At 43.7% G+C, this 18,194-nt stretch overlaps 2 protein-coding genes across 6 annotated transcripts in view; one reads left to right on the top strand and one right to left on the bottom strand.

Moving 5' to 3' along the window:
* PECR (peroxisomal trans-2-enoyl-CoA reductase) overlaps positions 1-2,963 on the bottom strand; it is a 48,192-nt gene extending 45,229 nt beyond the window's left edge. For all 4 annotated transcript variants that reach the window (XM_086341301.1, XM_086341346.1, XM_086341324.1 and 1 more), the window contains exon 1: positions 2,818-2,963. In XM_086341301.1, the coding sequence (XP_086197427.1) occupies positions 2,818-2,947 (130 nt within the window). In that variant the 5' untranslated portion in view covers positions 2,948-2,963. The remainder of the gene's footprint in view (positions 1-2,817) is intronic.
* A 76-nt stretch (positions 2,964-3,039) lies between these two features.
* Positions 3,040-16,806, top strand: TMEM169 (transmembrane protein 169). 2 transcript variants are annotated; one of them, XM_086341369.1, is made up of 4 exons: positions 3,053-3,178; positions 4,245-4,327; positions 11,952-12,349; positions 14,071-16,806. In XM_086341369.1, the coding sequence occupies exons 3-4, from the start codon at positions 12,079-12,081 to the stop codon at positions 14,691-14,693; spliced, it is 894 nt and encodes a 297-aa protein (XP_086197495.1). In that variant the 5' UTR covers positions 3,053-3,178; positions 4,245-4,327; positions 11,952-12,078; the 3' UTR covers positions 14,694-16,806. The 2 variants fall into 2 exon arrangements, with proteins under 2 accessions (XP_086197486.1, XP_086197495.1); XM_086341360.1 differs by lacking the exon at positions 4,245-4,327 and having other exon boundaries at positions 3,040-3,174.
* Positions 16,807-18,194: the final 1,388 nt, after the last annotated feature.

The raw sequence follows: 18,194 nt of genomic DNA, 5'->3' as shown, positions 1-18,194 counted from the left end.
AACAGGGATACAGTTTGGTGTTGGGAGTAACGTAGAGAGTAATGGCCATGAAGTTGCACCAGGGTCAGATTCAGTTCAGTTCAGTCACTCAGTCATGTCCAGCTCTTTGCAACCCCATGGATGGCAGCATACCAGGCCTCCCTGTCCATCAGTTTACTCAAACTCATGTCCATTGAGTCGGTGATGCCATCCAGCCATCTCATCCTCTGTCATCCCCTTCTCCTCCTGCCTTCAATCTTCCCAGCATCAGGGTCTTTTCAAATGAGTCAGCTCTTCACATCAGGTGGCCAAAGTATTGGAGTTTCAGCTTCAGCATCAGTCCTTCCAATGAATATTCAGGACTGATTTCCTTCAGGATTGACTGGTTGGATCTCCTTACAATCCAAGGTGTTATAGCCACACGTTCCGGGAAACAAACTCACTTAGAAGGATGATGCAGGCAGTGGAGTGTAGTTTATTACACCAGAGGGCCCAACACAGAGTCTCCTCTTAGCCAAGGACCCCAAACAGTTTTTGTGAAAACCTTATATACCCTAAGTGTATGTGCCCAAACCCACCTCCCAAATTCCCTGAAACTAGTCTGAACAAAGGAAGAAAAAGATATAATCAAAGTTAACCCGTGATTCATATGCCTTAAGCCTAGGTAGTTAATAGTGGACAATTATCAATAGGCTTGTGGTCATACCCCAATAAGCATAATAGAATTTATGATTCTATCTGGTTACACAGATGATTAGGGTATTCTTTTAGGCAATGAAGAGTCTAGGCATGAGCCCTGGTGTTCTTCCATCAAGGAGGCCTGGTTTTCCAGTTGGTATGTCGTTTCTATAGGTACTGGGCATATAGCTCAAAGTCCACAGTCCAGCCCAAGATAGAGTCCTGCTTTCAAGATGGAGCCTGTTCTGTCTGTTTCCTCCTACAAAGGGACTCTCAAGAGTCTTCTCCAACACCACAGTTCAAAAGCATCAATTCTTCGGCACTCAGCTTTCTTTATAGTCCAACTCTCACATCCATACATGACTACTGGAAAAACCATAGCCCTGACTAGATGGACTTTTAAGAAATGCTAATTTCCCTTTTTTTTTCTTATTAAGATGTATTTTTTCATTTTTTTAAGCTCATACTATGTGCCGAGCATTAGAAACATATGGGAAGCAAAGACAATTTACGTGTTCATTAAAAAGATCTGAAAAATGAATACAATTTAACCACTCATCATTCAAATCATTTCCAGAAACGGCAGTTGCTGATAAACAATGTTGTAAACTTCTTTCCAGTCTTTCCTGCATATACATCTTTCATTAACAATTAAATTGGAATGCTATATTTTGTTTAGAATCCTACTTTTTAAATTATATGGTATGCATTTGACAACATACATTCTTCAGTAGCAAGGTATTTAAATAGCAGCATATTTCAGTGTTACTGATTTATTCATTCCCCTTATCACATCTCACTACTGAACATTACACTCTTCTACACATATATGTGCTTGTCCCTGATTATTTCCAAAGAATGAATTCCTGATAGAGGAATTACTAGGTCACACAGCACGAACACTGTTAACATGTTTGGATTTTTTTCCCTAAGCTGACCTCTAGAAAGCTTGCAATATTTTACATTCTTGCCTGTCCTCTCTGTCATCAACATTTTCATTTTCCCTAATGTTTTAAACTTTTGTTAGAAAAACAATGAACCTTTTTATTGCTATATTTTGCATTTCATTGCCCCCAAATTGACTGTTTCTTCTTGCACTCACTGCCTTTTTTTAGTTCTTTAAAATGCTTGGCCCATTATCATAAGCCTATTTTTCTACCAGTGTGTCCCTTATTTATGAGATCTCTTTATACAGTAAATTTGTGCATATTGCAAATGTTTTTCTTCATGTACCTTCAAATTTTATTCATGTATATTTTTTAATTCAATGAGGATTTACATTTTCATATTTATTTATTTTCTCTTTTGTGGTTTCTTTCCTCTTTTTGTACTCACAAAGTCCTCCCTTCACCCAAGTCAAGTTAAGCTCAGCACATAATATGAACTTAAAAAAAAGTATGCTTAAAAAAAATGAAAAAATACATCTTAATAAGAAAAAAAAGGAGGATTAGCATTTCGTAATCTGACCCTGGTGAAACTTCATGGTCATTACTACCTACTTAACTCTGAAGTCAAGGTAAATATTAAGAGATTCAAGATTATATGATAGGAGCCTCTCCACATGTTAAATAAAAACTTTTCCAGTAGTCTTTCCATATTTCGTAATCATTCATCAGGCAATAAACAGAATGAAAAAACAGGGGGTTTTTTTGGCCACAGATGCATGGCTTGCGGGAGTGGGATATTAGTTCCCACTGCAGTGAAAGCGCTGAGTCCTAACCACTGGACCGCCAGGAAATTCCCTAGAATTAATTCAAAATACATAACCAATTCCATATGAATAATTAATTGACCATAACGATTCCATAATTACATATTAATAATGATAATGGTTTCATAATTAAGTCCATAGCAAGCTTCCACACGTTTCCTTAATCCCCACATCGGGCACTGTATCTTCGGCTCGAAAATTTCCCTTTAGTTTACAAATAGTCCATCCAATGCTTGTCCATAACTTTTTAGAAAGAACTCTCCTCTCCCCACTCGCGCTCGCGGTTCTAATTTCACCCACAGCTACACTTCCTTTCCTTTGCAACGCAACGCTCTCCTAAGCCCGGGTACCATCCGCTGGCTCCCCGCCCCCCCACCCCGCTCCCGGTTAAACCAACCTCTGAGGACCCCTTCCTCAGGATACCCTAGCCCAGGGACCTGTTCACGCACCCAGATGCAGGAGCTCGTTCACGATGGCCTTCCCGATGCCCGTGCCCCCACCGGTGACGATGGCCACCTGGTGCTGCAGCAAGCCAGCTGCTAAGCAGCTTTTGCCCTTAACCCAAGAATTCACGGCCATAACGCGTTTGAGCAATGGAGGGCAGGGCAAGCTAAGCCACCGAGGTCACGCCAGCGTCGCCCCGCCCCCTCTCCTTCGCCCCGCCCCTCTCCGTCATCCCGCCCCATCCCAATCACCAACCTGGCACGCCCGCCGCAGCGGCTCTGTGTCTCTCCAGTGCAGAACCGTTCCTCAGCGGCTGCATCCTGACGCTCAGCGCTCTCCGCCTGCCCGGGTCCGCAGCACATGTAGGTGAGACTCCTTGTTCCTTGTGTGTGTGTTTTATTTCGATGCTGTTGGGGAAGGGAAGAAGACAAAAAGTGGCGCTGTGCTCTATTTTGAAAAATTTAATGCTCAGTGGTATACCTCTCACGGTTTTAATTAAAATTAAATCTCCAATGCGTCTGGGAAAAGAGGCTGCAGCTCGGGAGCCTTGCTCCGCCCTCCCGCGGAGGGCGTGGTGTCGAGAGCGATGCTCTGGCTCCAGTTGCTTTGTGCAGCTGGCTGGAAAGGAAAGGGGCAGCCTTAGCCGAGGGGGAGAAAATCTTGCTTCATCCTCTGGAAGGGATGGAAACAAAAGGTGGAGGGGGCGGAATACAATTGTAATTATCCAGAGACCAAGATAATAAATGATTTTTAAAAGACACAGTCCCACCTCCAACTTATCTACCTCTCCTCACCCAGGAATGAAGGGAAGAAGGACTCTTTGAGGTTTGATTTGAGGTTTGATCCATTTCAGCTGGGCTGCATAAAATTGATGAGTCCAAAAGATCTTTTTTTTTGAAAGGTGTATGCTTCCTGCAAGAAGGCATCTGTAGGTGTGTGTTTGAGATCCTACCCTCTAGTTCATTTCTTATGCAGGCGAGCTCGCCTATTGAGGATGGTGGAGATTTATCACCCGCATTTTGGTGCCCATTAACAGTAATTCGCTATTCAAATTCTCCATCTTGCTTTGTGCTGTCTGCCCACTAGAGTGCAATTACACTAGCCTCAGGAGACTTTGCCTAAGAAAGTGGCAGATCTAGGGACTATGACAGGTGCTGTGATCCTAATCGTCCATGCAGGATGCTATTTCTAAGTCTGTAGGAAGGGGGACCCTCCAGGGCTTGAGAGTGGACTCTTGTCTAACACTCACAAAAGTATTGTCCAAGGAGACACACATGCTGACAAAGCAAGAGACTTTATTGGTAGGGGACATCCGGGCTTGGGGGTGGGGGTAGCTGCAGGGTAAGGGAACCCAGGAGAACTACTCTGCCAAGTGGCTCTCAGTCTTGGGTTTTATGGTAACAGGGTTGGTTTCTGGGTTGTCTTTGGCCAGTCATTCTGGTTCAGGGTCCTTCCTGGTGGCTTGCGCATCACTCAGCCAAGATGGATTCCAGCAAGAAGGAATCTGGGAAGTTGGTAAGACATGTTGCCTGGCATCTCCTCTCTCCTTTTGACCTTTCCCAAAATTTTCTGGTGGGCAGTAGCTTGTTAGTTCCATGTTCCTTACCAGGACCTCCTGTTGTAAGGTAACTCATGTAAGTGGTTACTATTGTGCCTGGCCAGGATGGGCAGTTTCAGTCAGTGGTTCCCCTAACAAGAATACTGTATTTCTCCCTGCAAGGTATTGAAGTAATGTAAAAGCAAACAAATGCCATCATTCTTTTGTTGGGTCCACCACCGAATTATTCAGAGTGAATTGGAAATGGATCTGGTTGAGAGTGGAATCAGACATCGCTGCCTCCCTGTTCCTCCATCCCCCTGCCCTCCTCTGACCTCTTTTGAGAAGAACTTACTCCCTATCTTTGTTGCTGACAGATTCCAAGTATGCGCCTTAAAGAAGGGAAGATACCTCTTCCGCTTCTTATTTGCTGATTAGTTTATGAAGGGATCACTTCTACTGGTCACCTCTCAGTTCTGAGAGGTTTCTTATTGCAGAAAATTTGAGGCCTTCTTTCTCCGGAGGAAGGAGCACTTTAAATTTCTTTCAATGATACTTGGATTGAAGATCTGATGAAATGTGGTTTGTGACCTGGCCTGTACTTGTGGATTCACGGAGCTCCGCCAGGGTGGTTCCGCATGGACCTGGCAGTACTGCAGCCGCTGTGTGTGTGGTGGCTCAGTGGCCTCAGAGAGGCATTCTGCGGTCCTCCAGTGAAAAGATGACTGACTGGACAGGCTTCAAGCCAATTTTGCTTGCTGAGGATGACCAGAAGCCATTTTGCAGGCTCAAGGAAGTTGCACTATGAGCAGACAGAAAGCTTTTTCACAGTCCAAAGACAGCCTATGATTTAGGGAGATGTGAAATCTTTTTGAGAGGTCTTTTTTTAAAAAGACCTGTAACATGGAAACTTACACTACCATATGTAAAACAGATAGCCAATGGGAATTTGCTGTATGGGGAACTCAAACTGGGGGCTCTGTAACAAACTAGAGGGGTGGGTTGGGGACGGAGATAGGAGTGAGGTTCAGGAGAGAGAGACATGTGTGTACCTATGGCTGATTCTTATTGATGTTTGACAGAGAACCACAAAATTCTGTAAAGCAATTATCCTTTAATTAAAAAAAGAAAGTAGCAAAAATAAATAAACTAAAATAAAACCCATAAAAATAATTCCTTTGTTCCATGATCAAGTGTTTCTAGATAGATTTCACTTTGGGAAGTTAAATTAAAAAAGACCTGTCCTCTCTGCCCCTGCCTCTGACTTCAATCAGTGTCTGAATGTCCGCAAACCCCCAACAGGCCTGGAGACCCAGCAGCAGCTCTGCCTTTGGGAGGCTCTTTGTTCCCAGATTGAGCCCTCTTTTTTCAGGGCATCCACGCCCTGCTGCGATGACTGCTCTTTTGGCTGAATCAAAGACCGCCTGGTGCTCTGCAACGCTGCCCACTTTGTCCTGGGGGAAAAGGCATCAGTGTGGCCATGATCCTCCCACCCTCCCGCTTTGTCATAGCCCATTAGCACTCCCTCGGTTCATCTTCTGAGATTCTCTTGCTGCTCACCCATCTTCCCACTCCCCCCCCACCCCATCTGCCTAGTATCTTCATTTTCTCCCCTCCACAAAGCAGCTGCTGGCTCAGACTGACAGGGGCCTGTGGGATTCTCAACACGGAGACAGAATCTCAGTGCTGAAGGAATATCAGTGGGGCATATCTAGCTCTGCCCTGCCTTGATGTAAAAGCAATCCAAAGCCAACTTATATAAGTAAGATTCTTAAAATGTGTTAGTTGCTCAGGTCACGTCCGACTTTTTGTGACTCCATGGACTGTAGCCACCAGGCTTCTCTGTCTATGGAATTCTCCAGGCAAGAATACTGGAGTGGGTATCCATTTCCTTCTCCAGGTGGTCTTCCCAACCCAAGGATTGAACCTGAGTGTCCTGCATTGCAGGCAGATCCTTTACATCTGAGCCACTATGGAAGCCAGTTCACAATATTCATCCGATATTTATAGAACACCTTTCATGTGCCAGATACTATTCTAGATATGAAAGATACAGTACAGTGGACAAGACAGTTAGGTGTGCTGAACTGATAGAGTTTATGTTTTAGGATATGTTGGGAGTTGAGGATGGAAGGGACATGTGTGCCATAAGAAGTAAAACAATAAGCAAATGAAAGATCAGACAGTAAAGATCTTATCTTATAGCTCTTACAGTAAAAAGATGCTCAGGCTGCTTATAACCAACTAGCTTCATTACCAGGAGCTATTTCCTCTATAGACAGATGCTCCTCAGGTGATGAACTAGCCTCAGTGTGAAAGCCTTCCAGGACCAGGAGACAAGAGAAGTGCTGCTTAAGGACCACAAAGGAAAAGGCTATAGCCTAACTGTGCTCACAGCCAATCACAGCAACGGGGGGAGACTAGGCGTTCTAAGTTGCTTCTCCATCATTTTGCAATCACTTGACACTCATCTGAACCAAATTTCCTTCCATTTTTACATTTGTGAGAGTATCTCTCTGAGAGGGTCTACTAGTCATTCTCAGTGGTGAAATGGCAAGCATTTCATCTCTTAGTTGGCCTACTACATCTAATGGTGTTAAGCCAAGATGCTAAGCAGAGAGTTTGGTCACCCCAGACAGAGGACTCTTATCTCTTCGAGTGACAGAGCCACAGGTAAGGAAACTGGAAGAACAGCAGGGCTGGAGCAAGGCACAGTTCACTGTTGTTTTTGTTGTTCAGTGGCTAAGTCGTGTCTCACTCTGCCATCCCACGGACTGTAGCGTGCCAGGTCTCCCTGTCCCTACTGTGTCCCAGAGTTTGCCCAAGTTCATGTCCATTGAATTGGTGATGCTATCCAACCATCTCATCTTTTACCACCCTCTTCTTTTGCCTTCAATGTTTCCCAGCATCAGGATCTTTTCCAATAAGGAACAGTCGTAAATGAACTTGAAAATGATGATCCTTTACCCACCTGGCCCCAGTTCAGGTTCCTTGGAGAAAGAAGATGTGTTAATTTCAGTGAAGGTACAAAAACTCAATTCCTGATTGTACTCAATTAAACCAGTGGAGCAGAGCACCCTAATTTGAAAGCTTTATAAATCAGAGATGGCAGAATGGCACCCTGTTTATGATTTGTTTTGGTTGTTTGTCCCCATGGTAATTTATTTAAATTTAGACTAATTGCAACAATTAAAATCACGAACTTCCACATGCAGTTTCAGACAACCCCTACTAAATGGGCCTGAATTTGTCTGTGAAAGCAGTTGGCTGAATACTGGGCTTGGTGGGAAAAAGAGAACAGTAACTTCTTATTTCAGATGAGACCTGAGCTCTTATATTTTCCATAGCCCCCACCACTCCTTGTGTCCAGATGCTAAGTCTTGGTATCATTGGCACTTATTAGCTTTTTTCCACCCACATTTCATCCATGTATGTTACTTGCTTCCCTGCAATTAATCTAAGAGCAGAGCCTTCAAAGCTTCGTGGCCTCTCCCACCCACCAAGTCCAGAAGTTCTGCTGAGGATCTGGATGGGTTTAGAGAAAGCACTGGATCAGGTCTGCTTCAGTGACTACCTGGCAGCAAAGTATTATAAACAGACTCCAGGAAAATCATGCCCAATGGTAAGAAGTCCATGAAGCACCAGTGTTCCACCACTGTGGAGGTGGGGTTAGTGACCAAGTGACTGACTGATTGGATGGGAGTAATGACCAGATGTGTGCTGATGCCCCAGCCCAACAAAGGCACTATGCCTGGGTAAAGAAGTTCATTTTGTGGTCTTGTGAGTCTTTGGTTGTTTACTGACTGCTTCAGAGCTATTGGTTTTCTTTTAATAAACCTCTGGAGGAGTACATAGGCAGCTAGAGTGATGGAAGCATTGGAGGAATATGTGAAGGAGATGGTGTAGGCTAGGATGGCAGGACAGGGAGGAGCCAGATCCACAGGTCTTTAGGCCACAGGACAAGTTTAAATTTCATTTTATACCAATGGGAAGTCACTGGAGGATTTTAAACAGAAAATGGCCTGCTTTTATGTATGTTTTTAACAGACCTTTCTAACTGCTAAGTGGAGAATTGATTACAAGACAGCAAGAATAGAATCCAGAAGATAAGGCACATTTTTAGAACCATAGTAAGAGATGATGGCCTCATAGACCACAGTGGTAACAATGAAGATGGGACAAAGTTGTGGATGCAGTTAAGAATTACTTGGAGAATTTCTTTCAAATATGGCTTAAAATCAGTAGTTTATGCATTAAGTTCCAGAGTTTGAGTAGTATATACTTTAAAACCTATTCCATCTACCTCAGAATGACTGAGGATTCAGAGCTCATGGTGGATTGAGGTTAACAGTCTGCAGTATCACATTCATTCATAATCTTTGGACTAGGGGTGGTGGTGGATGGGTGAAGCCTACCATGCAGGAAAAAGAGCAGGGTCCTGTCTCTTCTCTTAATTCTATTATTTGAAACCTTGGAAAAAGAGAATTTTTTTCCTGCTATATATCTTCAGTTCAGTTCAGTTGCTCAGTTGTGTCCCACTCTTTGCAACCCTATGGACTGCAGCACGCCAAGCCTCCCTGTCCATCACCAACTCCTGGAGCTTACTCAAACTCATGGCTATCGAGTCAGTGATGCCATCCAACCATCTCATCCTCTGTCATCCCCTTCTCCTCCCACCTTCAATCTTTCCCAGCATCAGGGTCTTTTCAAATGAGTCAGTTCTTCGAATTAGGTGACCAAAGTATTAGAGTTTCAGCATCAGCATCAGTCTTCCAATGAATATTCAGGACTGATTTCCTTTAAGATTGACTGGTTGGATCTCCTTGCAATCCAAGGGACTCTCAAGAGTCTTCTCCAACAGTTTAAAAGCATCAATTCTTCAGTGCTCAGCTTTCTTTATAACTCAACTCTCACATCCATACATGACTACTGGAAAAACCATAGCTTTGACTAGATGGACCTTTGTTGGCAAAGTAATGTCTCTGCTTTTTAATATGCTGTCTACGTTGGTCATAGCTTTTCTTCCAAGGAGCAAGCGTCTTTTATTTCATGGCTGCAGTCACTATCTGCAGTGATTTTGGAGCCCAAAAAAATAAAGTCTTTCACTTTTTCCATTGTCTCTCCTTCTGTTTGCCATGAAGTGATGGGACTGGATGCCATGATCTTAGTTTTCTGAATGTTGAGTTTTAAGCCAACTTTTTCACTCTCTTCTTTCACTTTCATCAAGAGGCTCTTTAATTCTTCTTTGTTTTAACCATAAGGGTGGTGTCATCTGCATATCTGAGGTTATTGAGATTTCTCCCGGCAATCTTGATTCCAGCTTGTGCTTCATCCAGCCCGGCATTTCACATGATGTGCTCTGCATGTAAGTTAAATAATCAGGGTGACAATACACAGCCTTGATGTACTCCTTTCTTGATTTGGAACCAGTCTGTTGTCCAATGTCCAGTTCTAACTGTTGCTTCTTGACCTGCATACAGGTTTCTCAGGAGGCAGATCAGGTAGTCTGGTATTCCCATCTCTTTAAGAATTTTCCACAGTTTATTGTGATCCACACAGTCAAAGGCTTTAGCATAGTCAATAAAGCAGACGTAGATGTTTTTCTGGAACTCTCTTGCTTTTTCAATGATCCAACAGATGTAATTGTTTCAGCATATATCTCTTACGTATAAGAACTCTCTTTTTGAGAAAAGATAATCACAATATCATGTGTGTGTGTTCAGTTACTCAGTCGTTACCTGACTCTTTGTGGCCCCGTGGACTGTAGTCCACCATGATCCTCTGTCCATGGAATCTTCTAGGCCAAAATAATCGAGTGCCATTTCCTACTCCTGGGGATCTTTCTGACCCAAGGACTGAACCCCGTCTGCGGTGACTCCTGAAATGATGTCTAATGTTTGCTTTTAAATAATAGGAGGAAATGAAACAAAATTGGCTACTGGTATTTTGTTTATTGTTGAAATTGGGTGAGAGGTACAGAGAGGGTTCATTCAAATTATTCTCTTTGCTTCTGTAAAGGTTTGCCACTTTCCCTAATAAAAATCTTCTCCTTTTACATATTTGAAACTTTCCATAATATTAGTTTACAAAAATAATTGCGGTTGGTGCCAAAGTGATTGAAAATGCAAAAGTAATTGTGGTTGGTGCAAAAGTAAGTGCAGTTCAAAAGTAATTGTGATTGGTAGAAAAGTAATAGTAATTGCAGTTGATGCAAAATTAATTGAGGTTGGTGCAATAGTAATTGTTGGTGCAAAAGTAATAGAGGTTAAAAAGTAAGTGTGGTTGGTGCAAAAAAAGTGAAAGTGATAGTCGCTCAGTCATGTCCGACTCTTTGCGATCCCATGGACCGTAGCTTGCCAGACTCCTCTGTTCGTGGAATTCTCTAGGCAAGAATCCTGGAGTGGGTTGCCATTCCTTTCTCCAGGGGATCTTCCTGACCCAGGGATCAAACCCACATCTCTTGCACCTCCTGCATAAGTCAACCACAATTACTTTTGAACCTCAATTACTTTTGCACCAACCCCGTGTAATAACAATTTTGTTAAGAAGAATTTTTTAAGTGCCACTAGCTGGATACTTGCTAACTGGCACCTGTTTAGCAACAGCACTCAAAACATTACTTTCCCCTTTATGACTCATGTACCAAGAACACAGGCCGATCTGTTTTTTCTTTAAAAGATGTTGTATAGACTCTCCTCTCTCCCACTTTTTACCTGAAGAATAGAAGAGGAGAGAAAGTGTTACGAGTTAAATGTGTGCATTCTTTCCAGTGGTCTCCCAAAATGTGTTAGAACAGATCCCAACAATTCTGGGATCTTGGGCTAACAAGAAACCAGGAGACAAGTGTCCTTTATAGAATACCAGGGAAGGCATGGTTGGTGAAGTGGTGCCAGTGTTGAGTGGCACCACTTGCTCAAAGTTGCATTCAACCATTTGAGTATAGTTGTAATGTCTGACTTAATAGCCAGAAGCCTAGAATGCTAGTCCCAGCCATAGGAATCTCCATCTATGGTGCAAGGAAGAATGGTCCTTAACCTGTCTGTAAGGCTTCCTCACCCAACTTCTTTATACTTGGCATCCCCCAGCTAGATTGATGGGTTTTACATAATACATGCAACTCAAAATATAGCAACACAAATAAAATTTTATTCACGATTCATTCTTGTAAACGTAAGTCCATATTCAGTTCAGTTCAGTTCAGTCGCTCAGTCGGGTCCGACTCTTTGCAACCCCATGAATTGCAGCACGCCAGGCCTCCCTGTCCATCACCAACTCCCGGAGTTCACCCAGAGTCATGTCCATTGAGTCAGTGATGCCATCCAGCCATCTTATCCTCTGTTGTCCCCTTCTCCTCCTGCCCCCAATCCCTCCCAGAATCAGAGTCTTTTCCAATGAGTTAACTCTTCGCATGAGGTGGCCAAAGTACCGGAGTGTCAGCTTTAGCATCATTCCTTCCAAAGAAATCCGTTACTCTCGAAATAAAGTTTTGTGAGAAATAAATGGAGGGGAAGGCGTCTGCCAAGTTGAGGACCATTTCCTAAACCCCTTTCCATCTCACCTGATTCATTCCCTGTTGATGACTTTGTTTCCCTGTCTTTCAAGTGCAACTCGTCACTGGAACGCCTTTGCATTAGCTGCATCCTGGAAGAAGCTCTGTGATGTTGTGGGTCATGAATTTGCTCTGGCAGATTGGACTCTTGACAAGGAACAGCTAGATTTGAAGACGAGGATGGAAGAGCCAGCACTGGTGGAAGGCCAGAGTCAGCTCCCCAGCCCCCACCACAGCTCCCTGAGGAAAGCCATGGCAGCTGCTCTGGTCCTCGATGGAGAATCCACCATGGGGCGCAGGAAAAAGAAGAAGAAAGAGTCCCGCCCAGAATCTATCATCATCTACCGGTCAGAGAGTGAGACACTGGATGAGGAGCCTGGGGAATCGGAAGGTGGAGATCAGCCTAAAGAGGAGGAGGGAGATGATTTCATAGACTATCCTATGGATGATGGTGAGTCTCTCTGGGGTCACCTGCTTAAAGCCACAGGGAGCAGGCCCAGTGAGGATCCTGTAGAAGCCAGGCAGGCATTCAGTCACTGACCTGCTTCTTACGGATACATTTCTTCTCACGATGTTGCAGTCTTCATCCAACAAGTCAACAATATTTGTTGAGCATTTATTGTGGTTCTCTTCTAAGTAATAGGGAGGAGAACTCTACTTTTTTTGAAATTCCTGGTATAATAGAAGAGACCAATTTATACACAAAAATTAGTAATATAAGCTAACAAGGCTAACTATTTAATACATGTAGTTGACGTTCATAATAATCAGGAAAACATGAATTATAACATATGAGTTATAAAATTCCTTCACTATATAATATTCACTTCCTATATGGATGGCAAAAAATTAGGTAAAAGATATTAACATCAATGTGAGTAAATGGATATACTCTCATATACCTCATGTGGAAAAGGTATCTGCTTTTGGGAAATATGTCAATATCTATTAAATTCAAAATATGCATAGCTTACGTCGTAGAAATTCTCAGTATCTACCACATGCCCATGTGCATAAGGAAGCAGTTATAAAAATGTTTGTTGCTGCTAAGGAAACTGCAGGATGTCTATATTAAATGTCACTATTCAGCAGTAGACGGACATGGTAGATCTGTCTGTGTATACGGGTCATCCCTAAGACATATGCCCATGGTGAATGGGATGAGCCAAGTTGCTGCTCTTATGCCACTTACCTTCCAGTCAGGGGAAGACAGATAGCAAACAACTCAGCAAACAAAAGATGATTTCAAAAGATAATAGTGGTACAGGTTCCAAAGACAGTAAACCTCCATGACAGGAAGGGAGGTGACCAAGTGAGGGCAGGGGGTGGAGGGCTAGACCGCACAGCCTCTCAGAGGAAGGGACATTTGCTCTTGAGTTAGCCCCATTCTGTCCCTCATTCAGCCAGGGGCTAGACGTCCACAGGGCCTCGGGGAGCTGCCAACCAAACGCCTTCACATACTAAGGACCGTGGACTTTGCTGCATGTTTTACACTCACTACCTGCAGCCTCACTCCCAGGCCCACCAAAGAGCGGCTGTTTGGTGGGGGTGGGAGTGATGCTGCTGGTGGTGGGGATAGTGGTGGTGGTACTGGTGGAGCATCTGTGCTGGGGCATGTGTATGCGGTGTGCATGTGTGTATGTGTGGTACCTGTGTGTGTACAGAACTTGGATATGAAGCCTGGGACTTCGACTGGATTTCTCTCTCAGAGAGGCATGGAGGTAGGAATAAGGAGAGAAGAGGAGTGGGCTGCCCATCAGTATAGCACGCATACACGGTGCCACCTTCACACACGGTAGCCGATACTCAGGAACAGTATTTTCACAGCACTTACAGACCAGAAATATGATCACGCTGAAGAAGTATCTGTGGTAGAGTTCTCACTCCCTTCCATATTGCAGACATGATAGAAGCCCAGAGAAGTAGAGATAGTAAAAAACAAGCTTAACCTGCTTCACAGTCTTAGCAGGGCCCTGGCAGGAGAGTTGATCATGGGAATACTAAACCGTCCCTTGAGGGAGACTCATTGAATCTCCTGTGAAATCACTGACTTCGTGTGGTGTCAGGGGCCAGAATAAAGGACCTTCTTGTACTCGGCTCCAGTCTCAGGGGACAACCCTGATGAAATGTCTGTTCTTCTGATCTTGACTTTTGCCTCTCTGTGCCCTGCAGGTGTGTGGAACGTGCCCGTGGACAGCCGCTATGTCACATTAACTGGGACCATCACCCGAGGAAAGAAAAAGGGGCAGATGGTAGACATCCATGTCACGTTGACAGAGAAGGAACTGCAGGAACTCACCAAGCCCAAGGCATCGTCAAGGGAAACAACACCTGGAGGCAGAAAGGCCTGCCAGCTGGGAGCAGACCGTGGGCCACACGTGGTCCTCTGGACGTTGGTCTGCCTGCCTGTGGTTTTCCTCCTCTCCTTTGTGGTCTCTTTCTACTATGGCACCATCACTTGGTACAACATCTTTCTCGTATACAACGAGGAGAGGACCTTCTGGCACAAGATCTCATGTTGCCCCTGCCTCATCCTCTGCTATCCAGTGCTCATCATGGCCATGGCCTCTTCCCTGGGCCTCTATGCGGCCGTGGTCCAGCTCTCATGGTCCTGGGAAGCCTGGTGGCAAGCTGCCCGGGACATGGAGAAAGGCTTTTGTGGTTGGCTATGCAGTAAGCTGGGTCTGGAAGACTGTTCTCCCTATAGCATTGTGGAGTTGCTTGAATCAGACAACATCTCAGGCAACCTGTCCAACAAGGATGCCACCCAGGAGATAGAAACATCCGCTGTCTAAATTCCCAATGACTTACTTCATTCTCTGGTCTTAGTAGCCTGTTTATCATCTTCCAGTTTCAGAATACTCCTTGTTTAAATTATTCCTTCTCTCCCCACTATACACTGTTCTTCTGGAAAATTTTAGCCCACACTTATCTGTCGTACCATCTTGTTGGTTTTCAGGAGGGCGGGAAACAGAAAAGCAATTTGTGCCCAAATAGTCCATCTAATGGATAAACTCTTCTTTGTTCCTTACCCTAAGATAACCCTTTATCTGAGACAAGGAAGTTCAGGTGTGCAACAGTTCAGGAACTTGAAGGTATTCCTGGTGCCTGGAACCCAGGTTAGTATGTGACTAAATGTGACAGGGAGAATAAGGAGGCTCAGGGAAGACCAAATCCACTAATAAGATAATAGATAGTGATGGAGTGAAACATATAAGAAGCAGGGTTGCTACAGTGTAGCAGAATGTAAGAATTTGTGTGTATCACTTAGATTTTGATTTATATCTTAAATATAATCGAAGTCCAAATAGCAGTAGTTTAAACAAGACAAAAGTCTGTTCTTTCTTGTACAGAAGAAGTCTGGAGGCAGACCATCAGGGAAACTGATAAAGTCATCAGAGTTCCAGGCTTTCTTTTTATTTCCCAACCCTCATCGCCTTTATCCTCAGCAACCAGCGCTGACTACATCTCCAGTCGTCCCATCCATGTTTCAGACAGAACAGAGGACAGGGCAGAGAAGAGCACATACACTCTCCCTAAGCTAAGGAGGTTTCCCAGGAGTCCCTTTCAACACTTCTTCTATCTCATTGGCCAGGCCTTACTCACATGACCTCATGAGCAAAAGAGGCTGGAAAATGTAGTCTTTTGACTGGGCAGCTGTATTCTAAATATTTGGATTATGCTAATTTAAGAGACAAGGAAAGAATGGCTATTTTGGTAGGCAAGTAAGAGTCTCTGGCTTACAGTAATTATTTAAATACATTCAGATCCCAAACTGTGAATACAGTTCTATTTATGTATTTATTTATTTATTTAAGCCTAAATCTTACACAGAGAACTTATACATAGATACTAGCTACATATACTATGCATAAACCACACAGATATTAGCAACTCGTGTGTTGCAATTAAATATCTGTAATGCCATATGGTTTCAGGTGTTTTCAAAAGGAAGAGTGGATAGCTGAGTACAATTGTATCATGTACAAATTACAGTAGCATAGCTTTTTTCCAGGTAGTGAAGATGGACTGGGTGATGATATTTAATGTAATGTACAGATGAAGGACTGGGAAGAGAGGCATTGCATCTGTCAGACATTCCCCCGCCCCTGCCCCCACTCCACAACCCCCAGCAGGGTCAGTAACCCTAAGCAAAAGAAGATGGAGTCAGCTTTGGGTGTGTGTGTGTGCTCAGTCATGTCCAACTCCACAACCCTATGGACCGTAGCCCACCAGGCTCCTCTGTCCATGGGATTTTCCAGGCAAGAGTACTGGAGCAAGTTGCCATTTCCTCCAGGGGATCTTACTGACCCAGGGACTGAACCTATGCCTTCTGTGTCTCCTGCACTGGCAGGCGGATTCTTTACCACTGAACCACCTGGGAAGCCCCAGCTTGGGATGGTTTGACCAAACCTCACTCAGAATTTTCTGGAGTTCATCAACAAATACAATCTTTGCTGAGAAGCTTGGATCTTTGTGGCCACTGAGCGTATAAACCCTAGATGAATCCAGACTAATACATTCTGAACTTAAAAAAATTCCTGAGGGATCCCTTTCTAATAAAAAAAAAATCGTATGCGGTCACACAGATTTTTAAAGTTTGGGTCCTTACATGAAGAGCTGGTGTCCATGTTCATGTTTCAGGAAGAAGCTGTTGAAAGAACTGCTGTGAATCAAACCCAATGGGTCAGGTAACACTGTGCCACAGAAGGCCAGGGGCATTCGCCTAATGCATGGTGCTGAATTCCCCCTTTAGAGGGAAACCCATCCTTTTAAAAATAACTATCATTAGTTTGAAAAAACCCAACTCTGTCCAACATTATTGAAGATAACTTTGGTGCTGTCTGGTGGTTTTGCAGAGATACAAACAATTGAAATGAAGACAACAATAAAATCTAATTAACGTTTGCTCACTTTGTCTCTGAGTCTCTCCAACATTGAACACTATAGTTTTCAGAAAAAGAGTGAGTGTAGTGACTGTTTTATAGGTGTGTAATGGTCTTAATATGGGTCCTTAACATCTTGACTCTTCTCATCTACCACCAATTTGTGAGGCTTCTGTTTCGGTGGACTCTTCCCACAGATCACAGATTTACCTGAGCCTACATTAGGAAGTTGCAGCTTTATTTGCCACGTTTTTTTCAGAGGTTAAGGAAACCAGTGGGCAAGGTCCAAAGCAGTCACGATTAGGACAAAGGTAAGATGTCCCTGCGGGATGGAGGAGGGTGGGGTTAGGGTAAGGAACAAGGGATACCTAGATGAAGTAGATGTAGCCCTCACCCTAGTTGAGCTCGCCAGCTAGTGGAACCCATAGGTTCATAAAATCATGTCAAAAGGGCTCTGAGAGAGAGATGGAAAAGTCTTAAACTAGAGGAAGGAAAACCTCACCAAACAGACCCAAAGCAATCTCATCTCAGCTGTTAGCAAATGCCTAGAGAATTTTAGAGGAGAAATTAGAGATTTAAATGCCATATTTGAACATTCTGTTAGCTCATAGTTACATAATCTCTTTGGTAAATATCAGGAAGGAGGATTATGCTTTCCAGTTGCTTTGTGGGCATAATATACTGAGCTGGGTAAACTGTATTTGATCCAGTATAATACCAATGTTGCCAAGTGTTTTTTTTTCGGGGCGGGGGGGCACGCAGCATGTAGGATTTTAGTTCCCTGACCAGGAATCGAACTGTGCCCCCTGCATTGGAAGCACAGAGTTTGTTTTGTTTTTATTTATTTTAACTGGAGGCTAATTACTTTACAATATTGTGGTGGTTTTTGCCATACATTCACATGAGTCAGCCATGGGTGTACATGTGTTCCCCATCCTGAACACCCCCTTCCACCTCCCTCCCCATCCCATCCCTCAGGGTCATCCCAGTGCACCAGTCCTGAGCACCCTGTCTCATGCATCGAACTTGGACTGGCGATCTATTTCACATATGATATTATACATGTTTCAATGCTATTTTCTCAAATAATCCCACCCTCGCCTTCTCCCACAGAGTTCAAAAGTCTGTTCTTTACATGTGTCTCTTTTGCTGTCTCGCATATAGGGTCATCATTACCATCTTCCTAAATTCCATATATATGCGTTAATATACTGTATTGGTGTTTTTCTTTCTGACTTACTTCACTCTGTATAATAGGCTCCAGTTTCATCCCCCTCATTAGAACTGATTCAAATGCATTCTTTTTAATGGCTAAATAATATTCCATTGTGTATATGTACCACAGCTTTCCTATCCATTCGTCTGCCGATGGACATCTAGGTTGTAGAAGTGGACCACTGGACCACCAGG

Source organism: Bos grunniens, chromosome 2 (assembly GCF_055505025.1).
Source record: "Bos grunniens cultivar Pamir isolate PY7600 chromosome 2, Bosgru_T2T1.0, whole genome shotgun sequence".
Classification (NCBI taxonomy): domain Eukaryota; kingdom Metazoa; phylum Chordata; class Mammalia; order Artiodactyla; family Bovidae; genus Bos; species Bos grunniens.
This window is presented reverse-complemented; position numbering and strand designations above follow the sequence as displayed.

Bases quoted from the DNA above. Each gene is read 5' to 3' on its own strand.
- TMEM169 (XM_086341360.1), top strand. From the start codon at position 12,079: ATGGAAGAGCCAGCACTGGTGGAAGGCCAGAGTCAGCTCCCCAGCCCC. The intron at 12,350-14,070 runs GTGAGTCTCTCT...TGTGCCCTGCAG, and splicing joins AGACTATCCTATGGATGATG to GTGTGTGGAACGTGCCCGTG.